This window comes from Nerophis lumbriciformis, linkage group LG33, assembly GCF_033978685.3.
Source record: "Nerophis lumbriciformis linkage group LG33, RoL_Nlum_v2.1, whole genome shotgun sequence".
NCBI classification, from domain to species: domain Eukaryota; kingdom Metazoa; phylum Chordata; class Actinopteri; order Syngnathiformes; family Syngnathidae; genus Nerophis; species Nerophis lumbriciformis.
Window position 1 is genome coordinate 26,453,705 of NC_084580.2, and position 15,448 is coordinate 26,469,152.

Sequence of the window (15,448 nt, forward strand, 5' to 3'; positions counted from 1 at the left end):
TAACTCATGTCCTGGAACACACAATCACACAATAACTGTTTTTATTTCAACTAACTCATGTCCTGGAACACACAATCACACAATAACTGTTTTTATTTCAACTAACTCATGTCCTGGAACACACAATCACACAATAACTGTTTTTATTTCAACTAACTCATGTCCTGGAACACACAATCACACAATAACTGTTTTTATTTTAACTAACTCATGTCCTGGAACACACAATCACACAATAACTGTTTTTATTTTAACTAACTCATGTCCTGGAACACACAAATCACACAATGACTGTTTTTATTTCAACTAACTCATGTCCTGGAACACACAAATCACACAATGACTGTTTTTATTTCAACTAACTCATGTCCTGGAACACACAATCACATAATAACTGTTTTTATTTTAACTAACTCATGTCCTGGAACACACAATCACACAATGACTGTTTTTATTTCAACTAACTCATGTCCTGGAACACACAATCACACAATGACTGTTTTTATTTCAACTAACTCATGTCCTGGAACACACAATCACACAATGACTGTTTTTATTTCAACTAACTCATGTCCTGGAACACACAATCACACAATAACTGTTTTTATTTTAACTAACTCATGTCCTGGAACACACAATCACACAATGACTGTTTTTATTTCAACTAACTCATGTCCTGGAACACACAATCACACAATGACTGTTTTTATTTCAACTAACTCATGTCCTGGAACACACAATCACACAATAACTGTTTTTATTTTAACTAACTCATGTCCTGGAACACACAATCACACAATGACTGTTTTTATTTCAACTAACTCATGTCCTGGAACACACAATCACACAATAACTCTTTTTATTTCAACTAACTCATGTCCTGGAACACACAATCACAGAATAACTGTTTTTATTTCAACTAACTCATGTCCTGGAACACACAAATCACACAATGACTGTTTTTATTTCAACTAACTCATGTCCTGGAACACACAATCACACAATGACTGTTTTTATTTCAACTAACTCATGTCCTGGAACACACAATCACACAATAACTGTTTTTATTTCAACTAACTCATGTCCTGGAACACACAATCACACAATAACTGTTTTTATTTCAACTAACTCATGTCCTGGAACACACAATCACACAATAACTGTTTTTATTTCAACTAACTCATGTCCTGGAACACACAATCACATAATAACTGTTTTTATTTTAACTAACTCATGTCCTGGAACACACAATCACACAATGACTGTTTTTATTTCAACTAACTCATGTCCTGGAACACACAATCACACAATAACTGTTTTTATTTCAACTAACTCATGTCCTGGAACACACAATCACACAATAACTGTTTTTATTTCAACTAACTCATGTCCTGGAACACACAATCACACAATAACTGTTTTTATTTCAACTAACTCATGTCCTGGAACACACAATCACACAATAACTGTTTTTATTTCAACTAACTCATGTCCTGGAACACACAATCACACAATAACTGTTTTTATTTCAACTAACTCATGTCCTGGAACACACAATCACACAATAACTGTTTTTATTTCAACTAACTCATGTCCTGGAACACACAATCACATAATAACTGTTTTTATTTTAACTAACTCATGTCCTGGAACACACAATCACACAATAACTGTTTTTATTTCAACTAACTCATGTCCTGGAACACACAAATCACACAATGACTGTTTTTATTTCAACTAACTCATGTCCTGGAACACACAATCACACAATGACTGTTTTTATTTCAACTAACTCATGTCCTGGAACACACAATCACACAATAACTGTTTTTATTTCAACTAACTCATGTCCTGGAACACACAATCACACAATAACTGTTTTTATTTCAACTAACTCATGTCCTGGAACACACAATCACACAATAACTGTTTTTATTTTAACTAACTCATGTCCTGGAACACACAATCACACAATAACTGTTTTTATTTTAACTAACTCATGTCCTGGAACACACAAATCACACAATGACTGTTTTTATTTCAACTAACTCATGTCCTGGAACACACAAATCACACAATGACTGTTTTTATTTCAACTAACTCATGTCCTGGAACACACAATCACATAATAACTGTTTTTATTTTAACTAACTCATGTCCTGGAACACACAATCACACAATGACTGTTTTTATTTCAACTAACTCATGTCCTGGAACACACAATCACACAATGACTGTTTTTATTTCAACTAACTCATGTCCTGGAACACACAATCACACAATGACTGTTTTTATTTCAACTAACTCATGTCCTGGAACACACAATCACACAATAACTGTTTTTATTTCAACTAACTCATGTCCTGGAACACACAATCACACAATGACTGTTTTTATTTCAACTAACTCATGTCCTGGAACACACAATCACACAATAACTGTTTTTATTTTAACTAACTCATGTCCTGGAACACACAATCACACAATGACTGTTTTTATTTCAACTAACTCATGTCCTGGAACACACAATCACACAATGACTGTTTTTATTTCAACTAACTCATGTCCTGGAACACACAATCACACAATAACTGTTTTTATTTTAACTAACTCATGTCCTGGAACACACAATCACACAATGACTGTTTTTATTTCAACTAACTCATGTCCTGGAACACACAATCACACAATAACTCTTTTTATTTCAACTAACTCATGTCCTGGAACACACAATCACAGAATAACTGTTTTTATTTCAACTAACTCATGTCCTGGAACACACAAATCACACAATGACTGTTTTTATTTCAACTAACTCATGTCCTGGAACACACAATCACACAATGACTGTTTTTATTTCAACTAACTCATGTCCTGGAACACACAATCACACAATAACTGTTTTTATTTCAACTAACTCATGTCCTGGAACACACAATAACTGTTTTTATTTCAACTAACTCATGTCCTGGAACACACAATCACACAATAACTGTTTTTATTTCAACTAACTCATGTCCTGGAACACACAATCACACAATAACTGTTTTTATTTTAACTAACTCATGTCCTGGAACACACAATCACACAATAACTGTTTTTATTTTAACTAACTCATGTCCTGGAACACACAAATCACACAATGACTGTTTTTATTTCAACTAACTCATGTCCTGGAACACACAAATCACACAATGACTGTTTTTATTTCAACTAACTCATGTCCTGGAACACACAATCACATAATAACTGTTTTTATTTTAACTAACTCATGTCCTGGAACACACAATCACACAATGACTGTTTTTATTTCAACTAACTCATGTCCTGGAACACACAATCACACAATGACTGTTTTTATTTCAACTAACTCATGTCCTGGAACACACAATCACACAATGACTGTTTTTATTTCAACTAACTCATGTCCTGGAACACACAATCACACAATAACTGTTTTTATTTTAACTAACTCATGTCCTGGAACACACAATCACACAATGACTGTTTTTATTTCAACTAACTCATGTCCTGGAACACACAATCACACAATGACTGTTTTTATTTCAACTAACTCATGTCCTGGAACACACAATCACACAATAACTGTTTTTATTTTAACTAACTCATGTCCTGGAACACACAATCACACAATGACTGTTTTTATTTCAACTAACTCATGTCCTGGAACACACAATCACACAATAACTCTTTTTATTTCAACTAACTCATGTCCTGGAACACACAATCACAGAATAACTGTTTTTATTTCAACTAACTCATGTCCTGGAACACACAAATCACACAATGACTGTTTTTATTTCAACTAACTCATGTCCTGGAACACACAATCACACAATGACTGTTTTTATTTCAACTAACTCATGTCCTGGAACACACAATCACACAATGACTGTTTTTATTTCAACTAACTCATGTCCTGGAACACACAATCACACAATAACTGTTTTTATTTCAACTAACTCATGTCCTGGAACACACAATCACACAATAACTGTTTTTATTTCAACTAACTCATGTCCTGGAACACACAATCACACAATAACTGTTTTTATTTCAACTAACTCATGTCCTGGAACACACAATCACATAATAACTGTTTTTATTTTAACTAACTCATGTCCTGGAACACACAATCACACAATGACTGTTTTTATTTCAACTAACTCATGTCCTGGAACACACAATCACACAATGACTGTTTTTATTTCAACTAACTCATGTCCTGGAACACACAATCACACAATAACTGTTTTTATTTCAACTAACTCATGTCCTGGAACACACAATCACACAATAACTGTTTTTATTTCAACTAACTCATGTCCTGGAACACACAATCACACAATGACTGTTTTTATTTCAACTAACTCATGTCCTGGAACACACAATCACACAATAACTGTTTTTATTTCAACTAACTCATGTCCTGGAACACACAATCACACAATAACTGTTTTTATTTCAACTAACTCATGTCCTGGAACACACAATCACACAATAACTGTTTTTATTTCAACTAACTCATGTCCTGGAACACACAATCACACAATAACTGTTTTTATTTCAACTAACTCATGTCCTGGAACACACAATCACACAATAACTGTTTTTATTTCAACTAACTCATGTCCTGGAACACACAATCACATAATAACTGTTTTTATTTTAACTAACTCATGTCCTGGAACACACAATCACACAATAACTGTTTTTATTTCAACTAACTCATGTCCTGGAACACACAAATCACACAATGACTGTTTTTATTTCAACTAACTCATGTCCTGGAACACACAATCACACAATGACTGTTTTTATTTCAACTAACTCATGTCCTGGAACACACAATCACACAATAACTGTTTTTATTTCAACTAACTCATGTCCTGGAACACACAATCACACAATAACTGTTTTTATTTCAACTAACTCATGTCCTGGAACACACAATCACACAATAACTGTTTTTATTTTAACTAACTCATGTCCTGGAACACACAATCACACAATAACTGTTTTTATTTTAACTAACTCATGTCCTGGAACACACAAATCACACAATGACTGTTTTTATTTCAACTAACTCATGTCCTGGAACACACAAATCACACAATGACTGTTTTTATTTCAACTAACTCATGTCCTGGAACACACAATCACATAATAACTGTTTTTATTTTAACTAACTCATGTCCTGGAACACACAATCACACAATGACTGTTTTTATTTCAACTAACTCATGTCCTGGAACACACAATCACACAATGACTGTTTTTATTTCAACTAACTCATGTCCTGGAACACACAATCACACAATGACTGTTTTTATTTCAACTAACTCATGTCCTGGAACACACAATCACACAATAACTGTTTTTATTTCAACTAACTCATGTCCTGGAACACACAATCACACAATGACTGTTTTTATTTCAACTAACTCATGTCCTGGAACACACAATCACACAATAACTGTTTTTATTTTAACTAACTCATGTCCTGGAACACACAATCACACAATGACTGTTTTTATTTCAACTAACTCATGTCCTGGAACACACAATCACACAATGACTGTTTTTATTTCAACTAACTCATGTCCTGGAACACACAATCACACAATAACTGTTTTTATTTTAACTAACTCATGTCCTGGAACACACAATCACACAATGACTGTTTTTATTTCAACTAACTCATGTCCTGGAACACACAATCACACAATAACTCTTTTTATTTCAACTAACTCATGTCCTGGAACACACAATCACAGAATAACTGTTTTTATTTCAACTAACTCATGTCCTGGAACACACAAATCACACAATGACTGTTTTTATTTCAACTAACTCATGTCCTGGAACACACAATCACACAATGACTGTTTTTATTTCAACTAACTCATGTCCTGGAACACACAATCACACAATAACTGTTTTTATTTCAACTAACTCATGTCCTGGAACACACAATAACTGTTTTTATTTCAACTAACTCATGTCCTGGAACACACAATCACACAATAACTGTTTTTATTTCAACTAACTCATGTCCTGGAACACACAATCACACAATAACTGTTTTTATTTTAACTAACTCATGTCCTGGAACACACAATCACACAATAACTGTTTTTATTTTAACTAACTCATGTCCTGGAACACACAAATCACACAATGACTGTTTTTATTTCAACTAACTCATGTCCTGGAACACACAAATCACACAATGACTGTTTTTATTTCAACTAACTCATGTCCTGGAACACACAATCACATAATAACTGTTTTTATTTTAACTAACTCATGTCCTGGAACACACAATCACACAATGACTGTTTTTATTTCAACTAACTCATGTCCTGGAACACACAATCACACAATGACTGTTTTTATTTCAACTAACTCATGTCCTGGAACACACAATCACACAATGACTGTTTTTATTTCAACTAACTCATGTCCTGGAACACACAATCACACAATAACTGTTTTTATTTTAACTAACTCATGTCCTGGAACACACAATCACACAATGACTGTTTTTATTTCAACTAACTCATGTCCTGGAACACACAATCACACAATGACTGTTTTTATTTCAACTAACTCATGTCCTGGAACACACAATCACACAATAACTGTTTTTATTTTAACTAACTCATGTCCTGGAACACACAATCACACAATGACTGTTTTTATTTCAACTAACTCATGTCCTGGAACACACAATCACACAATAACTCTTTTTATTTCAACTAACTCATGTCCTGGAACACACAATCACAGAATAACTGTTTTTATTTCAACTAACTCATGTCCTGGAACACACAAATCACACAATGACTGTTTTTATTTCAACTAACTCATGTCCTGGAACACACAATCACACAATGACTGTTTTTATTTCAACTAACTCATGTCCTGGAACACACAATCACACAATAACTGTTTTTATTTCAACTAACTCATGTCCTGGAACACACAATCACACAATAACTGTTTTTATTTCAACTAACTCATGTCCTGGAACACACAATCACACAATAACTGTTTTTATTTCAACTAACTCATGTCCTGGAACACACAATCACATAATAACTGTTTTTATTTTAACTAACTCATGTCCTGGAACACACAATCACACAATGACTGTTTTTATTTCAACTAACTCATGTCCTGGAACACACAATCACACAATGACTGTTTTTATTTCAACTAACTCATGTCCTGGAACACACAATCACACAATAACTGTTTTTATTTCAACTAACTCATGTCCTGGAACACACAATCACACAATAACTGTTTTTATTTCAACTAACTCATGTCCTGGAACACACAATCACACAATAACTGTTTTTATTTCAACTAACTCATGTCCTGGAACACACAATCACACAATAACTGTTTTTATTTCAACTAACTCATGTCCTGGAACACACAATCACACAATAACTGTTTTTATTTCAACTAACTCATGTCCTGGAACACACAATCACACAATAACTGTTTTTATTTCAACTAACTCATGTCCTGGAACACACAATCACACAATAACTGTTTTTATTTCAACTAACTCATGTCCTGGAACACACAATCACACAATAACTGTTTTTATTTCAACTAACTCATGTCCTGGAACACACAATCACATAATAACTGTTTTTATTTTAACTAACTCATGTCCTGGAACACACAATCACACAATGACTGTTTTTATTTCAACTAACTCATGTCCTGGAACACACAATCACACAATGACTGTTTTTATTTCAACTAACTCATGTCCTGGAACACACAATCACACAATAACTGTTTTTATTTCAACTAACTCATGTCCTGGAACACACAATCACACAATAACTGTTTTTATTTCAACTAACTCATGTCCTGGAACACACAATCACACAATAACTGTTTTTATTTCAACTAACTCATGTCCTGGAACACACAATCACACAATGACTGTTTTTATTTCAACTAACTCATGTCCTGGAACACACAATCACACAATAACTGTTTTTATTTCAACTAACTCATGTCCTGGAACACACAATCACACAATAACTGTTTTTATTTCAACTAACTCATGTCCTGGAACACACAATCACATAATAACTGTTTTTATTTTAACTAACTCATGTCCTGGAACACACAATCACACAATGACTGTTTTTATTTCAACTAACTCATGTCCTGGAACACACAATCACACAATGACTGTTTTTATTTCAACTAACTCATGTCCTGGAACACACAATCACATAATAACTGTTTTTATTTTAACTAACTCATGTCCTGGAACACACAATCACACAATAACTGTTTTTATTTCAACTAACTCATGTCCTGGAACACACAATCACACAATAACTGTTTTTATTTCAACTAACTCATGTCCTGGAACACACAATCACACAATAACTGTTTTTATTTCAACTAACTCATGTCCTGGAACACACAATCACACAATAACTGTTTTTATTTCAACTAACTCATGTCGTGGAACACACAATCACACAATAACTGTTTTTATTTCAACTAACTCATGTCCTGGAACACACAATCACATAACTGTTTTTATTTTAACTAACTCATGTCCTGGAACACACAATCACACAATGACTGTTTTTATTTCAACTAACTCATGTCCTGGAACACACAATCACACAATGACTGTTTTTATTTCAACTAACTCATGTCCTGGAACACACAATCACACAATAACTGTTTTTATTTCAACTAACTCATGTCCTGGAACACACAATCACACAATAACTGTTTTTATTTCAACTAACTCATGTCCTGGAACACACAATCACACAATAACTGTTTTTATTTCAACTAACTCATGTCCTGGAACACACAATCACACAATAACTGTTTTTATTTCAACTAACTCATGTCCTGGAACACACAATCACACAATAACTGTTTTTATTTCAACTAACTCATGTCCTGGAACACACAATCACACAATAACTGTTTTTATTTCAACTAACTCATGTCCTGGAACACACAATCACATAATAACTGTTTTTATTTTAACTAACTCATGTCCTGGAACACACAATCACACAATGACTGTTTTTATTTCAACTAACTCATGTCCTGGAACACACAATCACACAATGACTGTTTTTATTTCAACTAACTCATGTCCTGGAACACACAATCACATAATAACTGTTTTTATTTTAACTAACTCATGTCCTGGAACACACAATCACACAATAACTGTTTTTATTTCAACTAACTCATGTCCTGGAACACACAATCACACAATAACTGTTTTTATTTCAACTAACTCATGTCCTGGAACACACAATCACACAATAACTGTTTTTATTTCAACTAACTCATGTCCTGGAACACACAATCACATAATAACTGTTTTTATTTTAACTAACTCATGTCCTGGAACACACAATCACACAATGACTGTTTTTATTTCAACTAACTCATGTCCTGGAACACACAATCACACAATGACTGTTTTTATTTCAACTAACTCATGTCCTGGAACACACAATCACATAATAACTGTTTTTATTTTAACTAACTCATGTCCTGGAACACACAATCACACAATAACTGTTTTTATTTCAACTAACTCATGTCCTGGAACACACAATCACACAATAACTGTTTTTATTTCAACTAACTCATGTCCTGGAACACACAAATCACACAATGACTGTTTTTATTTCAACTAACTCATGTCCTGGAACACACAATCACACAATGACTGTTTTTATTTCAACTAACTCATGTCCTGGAACACACAATCACACAATAACTGTTTTTATTTCAACTAACTCATGTCCTGGAACACACAATCACACAATAACTGTTTTTATTTCAACTAACTCATGTCCTGGAACACACAATCACACAATAACTGTTTTTATTTCAACTAACTCATGTCCTGGAACACACAATCACACAATAACTGTTTTTATTTCAACTAAGTGCAACTATGTCAGTATTAAAACATTGATGAGGACAATACAACTTAGTCTTCTTCAACCAGTATTGAGGATGTAGCTAAATATTGGACAATATAATAGGTACACCCCCCACCATTCTCACATACATCCCTAAATGACCTTGGATGTAGTAGATGTGGCACACTGTCAGAAGTTACACTTTATTACTATTTCTACTTTATCCTCTTATTGAGTCTATTTAACTGATGCAGAGTTAGTCGGGAGTGGACCACTCCTCTTATTGACTCTGTTTAACTGACGCAGAGTTAGTCAGGAGTGGACCACTCCTCTTATTGAGTCTGTTTATCTGATGGAGAGTTAGCTGGGAGTGGACCACTCCTCTTATTGAGTCTGTTTAGATGATGGAGAGTTAGCTGGGAGTGGACCACTCCTCTTATTGAGTCTGTTTAACTGATGCAGAGTTAGCTGGGAGTGGACCACTCCTCTTATTGAGTCTGTTTATCTGATGGAGAGTTAGCTGGGAGTGGATTACTCCTCTTATTGAGTCTGTTTATCTGATGGAGAGTTAGCTGGGAGTGGACCACTCCTCTTATTGAGTCTGTTTAGATGATGGAGTTAGCTGGGAGTGGACCACTCCTCTTATTGAGTCTGTTTATCTGATGGAGAGTTAGCTGGGAGTGGACCACTCCTCTTATTGAGTCTGTTTAGCTGATGGAGAGTTAGCTGGGAGTGGACCACTCCTCTTATTGAGTCTGTTTATCTGATGGAGAGTTAGCTGGGAGTGGACCACTCCTCTTATTGAGTCTGTTTATCTGATGGAGAGTTAGCTGGGAGTGGACCACTCCTCTTATTGAGTCTGTTTAGCTGATGCAGAGTTAGTCTGGGAGTGGACCACTCCTCTTATTGAGTCTGTTTAGATGATGGAGTTAGCTGGGAGTGGACCACTCCTCTTATTGAGTCTGTTTATCTGATGGAGAGTTAGCTGGGAGTGGACCACTCCTCTTATTGAGTCTGTTTATCTGATGGAGAGTTAGCTGGGAGTGGACCACTCCTCTTATTGAGTCTGTTTAGCTGATGCAGAGTTAGTCAGGAGTGGACCACTCCTCTTATTGAGTCTGTTTAGCTGATGCAGAGTTAGTCTGGAGTGGACCACTCCTCTTATTGAGTCTGTTTAGATGATGGAGTTAGCTGGGAGTGGACCACTCCTCTTATTGAGTCTGTTTATCTGATGGAGAGTTAGCTGGGAGTGGACCACTCCTCTTATTGAGTCTGTTTATCTGATGGAGAGTTAGCTGGGAGTGGACCACTCCTCTTATTGAGTCTGTTTAGATGATGGAGAGTTAGCTGGGAGTGGACCACTCCTCTTATTGACTTTGTTTAGTTGATAGAGAGTTAGCTGGGAGTGGACCACTCCTCTTATTGAGTCTGTTTAGCTGATGGAGAGTTAGCGTGTGCAGCTGGTGGGTCCATGACTTGCGTTTTGTTTGCTCAGCCGTTTTACTGCCGTGTCGCAGACAATTAGGTATGAAAATAAACATTTGGAGAGTATTTGTGTGTCAATAAGTCAGTTGACAAGGTACCAATCAAAGATGTTTTGGAAGTGAGTTAGGTGGAAGAGTTAGTACCTTGACCACAGTCTGGTAGGCAAAGGGAATGACTTGTTTGGACCATTGCTTCTCCAGCTCCACCACACCACCGCCTTTAGGCACAAACTTCCTTCCTGTCAGCAGCTGGCCGTACAGAAGCACCGAGGTCTCGTTCACCTGGATGCCTTTCTTCTTCACCAAACTGTGAAGGACATACACCTACTTACTCTTCACTCATGCCTTCAACATCAACTGTGCTGAGGTCACTCACTACACCTACTTACTCTTCAGTGATGCCTTCAACATCAACTGTGCTGAGGTCACTCACTACAGCTACTTACTCTTCAGTGATGCCTTCAACATCAACTGTGCTGAGGTCACTCACTACAGCTACTTACTCTTCAGTGATGCCTTCAACATCAACTGTGCTGAGGTCACTCACTACAGCTACTTACTCTTCAGTGATGCCTTCAACATCAACTGTGCTGAGGTCACTCACTACAGCTACTTACTCTTCACTCATGCCTTCAACATCAACTGTGCTGAGGTCACTCACTACAGCTACTTACTCTTCAGTGATGCCTTCAACATCAACTGTGCTGAGGTCACTCACTACACCTACTTACTCTTCAGTGATGCCTTCAACATCAACTGTGCTGAGGTCACTCACTACAGCTACTTACTCTTCACTCATGCCTTCAACATCAACTGTGCTGAGGTCACTCACTACACCTACTTACTCTTCAGTGATGCCTTCAACATCAACTGTGCTGAGGTCACTCACTACAGCTACTTACTCTTCAGTGATGCCTTCAACATCAACTGTGCTGAGGTCACTCACTACAGCTACTTACTCTTCAGTGATGCCTTGGACATCTTTCTCCCAGTCTCTCTGCTCCTTGTCTGACAGGAAGGAGACTTGTGTGGGTGGAGGTGTGTCATACACCCTCTGCACACCTGCTGCTTCCTGCAGGTAGAACCTGCCCAGCACACAGACAAGATGTACACAGTGTTACTGTTCAAACTGGGGGTCACGTTTCAGCAGCCAAAATATGAAATATACTTCTTCAATAAAACCTCTGCTTTGTTTTAATGAATACTTAGTACTACTACACTATTGTATTTCATGTTGTCATTATGGTGGTACTTAATGAATACTTAGGTCTACTACACTACTGTATTTAATGTTGTCATTGTTGTGGTACTATTCTGTTCAGAGGTACTTGAACGCAGCATAAAACACCTACAATGTGCACAAGTGAATGACTTAGTTGCTCACACTCCAAAGTGTTCATAGTGTTTTGTCTGTCCCATTCTCTTCAGAGGTACCTGAACGCAGCATAAAACACCTACTATGTGCATTATGGTAAGTAACATTGAACAAAATGAAGTATGACAAAGTTCTTCAAGTATTGAGACTCTTAGTGCAGCATAAATGTACTTCTAAGACAAGAAAGAACCTATTGACTGAAAAAGAGACATTTATTGATAGTTTATAAAAGCAACTAGTTGAATGGATTCAAATGATCTTTAATGGTGAGAAAACAAGCCATGTGAAGTATTATCCTAGGATAGTCACATGACTATTGACAATTCCCCGACTATAAATTGATTATTTTTTCTCACGCTTTGAAACGTGCGGCTTACAAAAGTGTGCGGATAATTTATGGCTTGGCGATAAAGCAAACACACGCACTGAAAAGGTGTGTTCTTGTTTGGTCTATGGCGCCATCTTCTGGACGAGTTAGTTGACTGCAGGTGCAGCTGGGTCAATGCCTACAAGTGTTTCTGCTGGTTCAATCTCTCAAACGGAAGTATAACGGTCTTCTACTCGTCCATAGCGTTGCTACTCAAATGGATTCATCACTCCAAGTAATGTTTGTAAGTTTTACAATATAACTACAACTATTATTACTTACTAAAGCATCCCATGTGTACAGAGCCCCTAAAGGGACATGGGGGGAAACATTTTTTTTTTATCTTTTTTTTTTTTTAGACATGTATCTCGTGCGCATGAGAAACTATCTTGTGCGCACAAGAAAGTTTTATAAAAAAAATTAAAAAAATTATATAATATATATATATATATATATATATATATATTTTTTTTTAGACATGTATCTCATGCGCACGAGAAACTATCTCGCTAGTTTTAAACATATAGAAAAAAAAAAGTATAATTTTTTTTTTTTTAGACATGTATCTCGTGCGCACGAGAAACTATCTCATTAGTTTTATATATATATATATATATATAAAAAAAGTATAATTTTTTTTTTTTTTTTAGACATGTATCTCGTACGCACGAGAGACTATCTCGTTAGTTTTATATAAAAAAATAAAATAAAAAGTATAATTTAAAAAAAATTCTTTAGACATGTTTCTCGTGCGCACAAGAAAGTTTTATTAAAAAAAAAAATATATATTTATAATTTTAATTTTTTTAGACATGTTTCTCGTGCGCACGAGAAAGTTTTATTAAAAAAAAAAATAAAAATGTATAATTTTAATTTTATTTTTTTTAGACATGTATCTCGTGCGCACGAGAAACTATCTTGTTAGTTTTATATATATAAAAAATAAAAAAGTATAATTTTTTTTTTTTTTAGACATGTATCTCGTACGCACGAGAAACTATCTCGTTAGTTTTATATAAAAAAATAAAAGAAAAAGTATAATTTAAAAAAAATTCTTTAGACATGTTTCTCATGCGCACAAGAAAGTTTTATTAAAAAAAAAATAATAATAATTTATAATTTTAATTTTTTTTTTTTTAGACATGTATCTCGTGCGCACGAGAAACTATCTCGTTTATTTTTTTTTTTTAGACATGTATCTCGTACGCACGAGAAACTATCTCGTTAGTTTTATATAAAAAAATAAAATAAAAAGTATAATTTTAAAAAAATTCTTTAGACATGTTTCTCGTGCGTACAAGAAAGTTTTATTAAAAAAAAAAAATAATTTATAATTTTAATTTTATTTTTTTTAGACATGTTTCTCGTGCGCATGAGAAAGTTTTATTAAAAAAAATTTTTTTTTTAAATAATTTTAATTTTATTTTTTTTAGACATGTTTCTCGTGCGCACGAGAAACTATCTCGTTAGTTTCATATATATAAAAAAAAAGTATAATTTCTTTTTTTTAGACATGTATCTCGTACGCACGAGAAACTATCTCGTTAGTTTTATATAAAAGAATAAAATAAAAAGTATAATTTTTAAAAAATTCTTTAGACATGTTTCTCGTGCGCACAAGAAAGTTTTATTTAAAAAAATAAATAATTCATAATTTTTATTTTATTTTTTTTAAACATGTTTCTCGTGCGCACGAGAAAGTTTTATTAAAAAAAATTTTTTTTTTAAATAATTTTAATTTTTTTTTTTTTTTACATGTTTCTCGTGCGCACGAGAAAGCTTTATTAAAAAAAAAAAAAAAGTATAATTTTAATTTTTTTTTTTAGACATGTATCTCGTACGCACGAGAAACTATCTCGTTAGTTTTATATAAAAAAATAAAATAAAAAGTATAATTTTAAAAAAATTCTTTAGACATGTTTCACGTGCGTACAAGAAAGTTTTATTAAAAAAAAATTTTTTTTTATAATTTTAATTTTATTTTTTTTAGACATGTTTCTCGTGCGCATGAGAAAGTTTTATTAAAAAAAAAAAATAAATGTATAATTTTAATTTTATTTTTTTTAGACATGTATCTCGTGCGCACGAGAAACTATCTCGTTAGTTTTATATATATATAAATAAATAAAAAGTATAATTTTTTTTTTTTTAGACATGTATCTCGTACGCACGAGAAACTATCTCGTTAGTTTTATATAAAAAAATAAAATAAAAAATATAATTTTAAAAAAATTCTTTAGACATGTTT

At 34.1% G+C, this 15,448-nt stretch overlaps 1 protein-coding gene across 2 annotated transcripts in view; it reads right to left on the reverse strand.

Annotated features, from left to right (window-relative positions):
• xrn1 (5'-3' exoribonuclease 1) overlaps window positions 1–15,448 on the reverse strand; it is a 95,339-nt gene that overhangs the window by 33,262 nt on the left and 46,629 nt on the right. For both annotated transcript variants that reach the window (XM_061928237.2, XM_061928236.2), the window contains exons 19-20: window positions 12,418–12,543; window positions 11,603–11,765 (exon numbers count right to left, since the gene is read on the reverse strand). In XM_061928237.2, coding sequence (XP_061784221.1) covers window positions 11,603–11,765; window positions 12,418–12,543 — 289 coding nt within the window. The remainder of the gene's footprint in view (window positions 1–11,602; window positions 11,766–12,417; window positions 12,544–15,448) is intronic.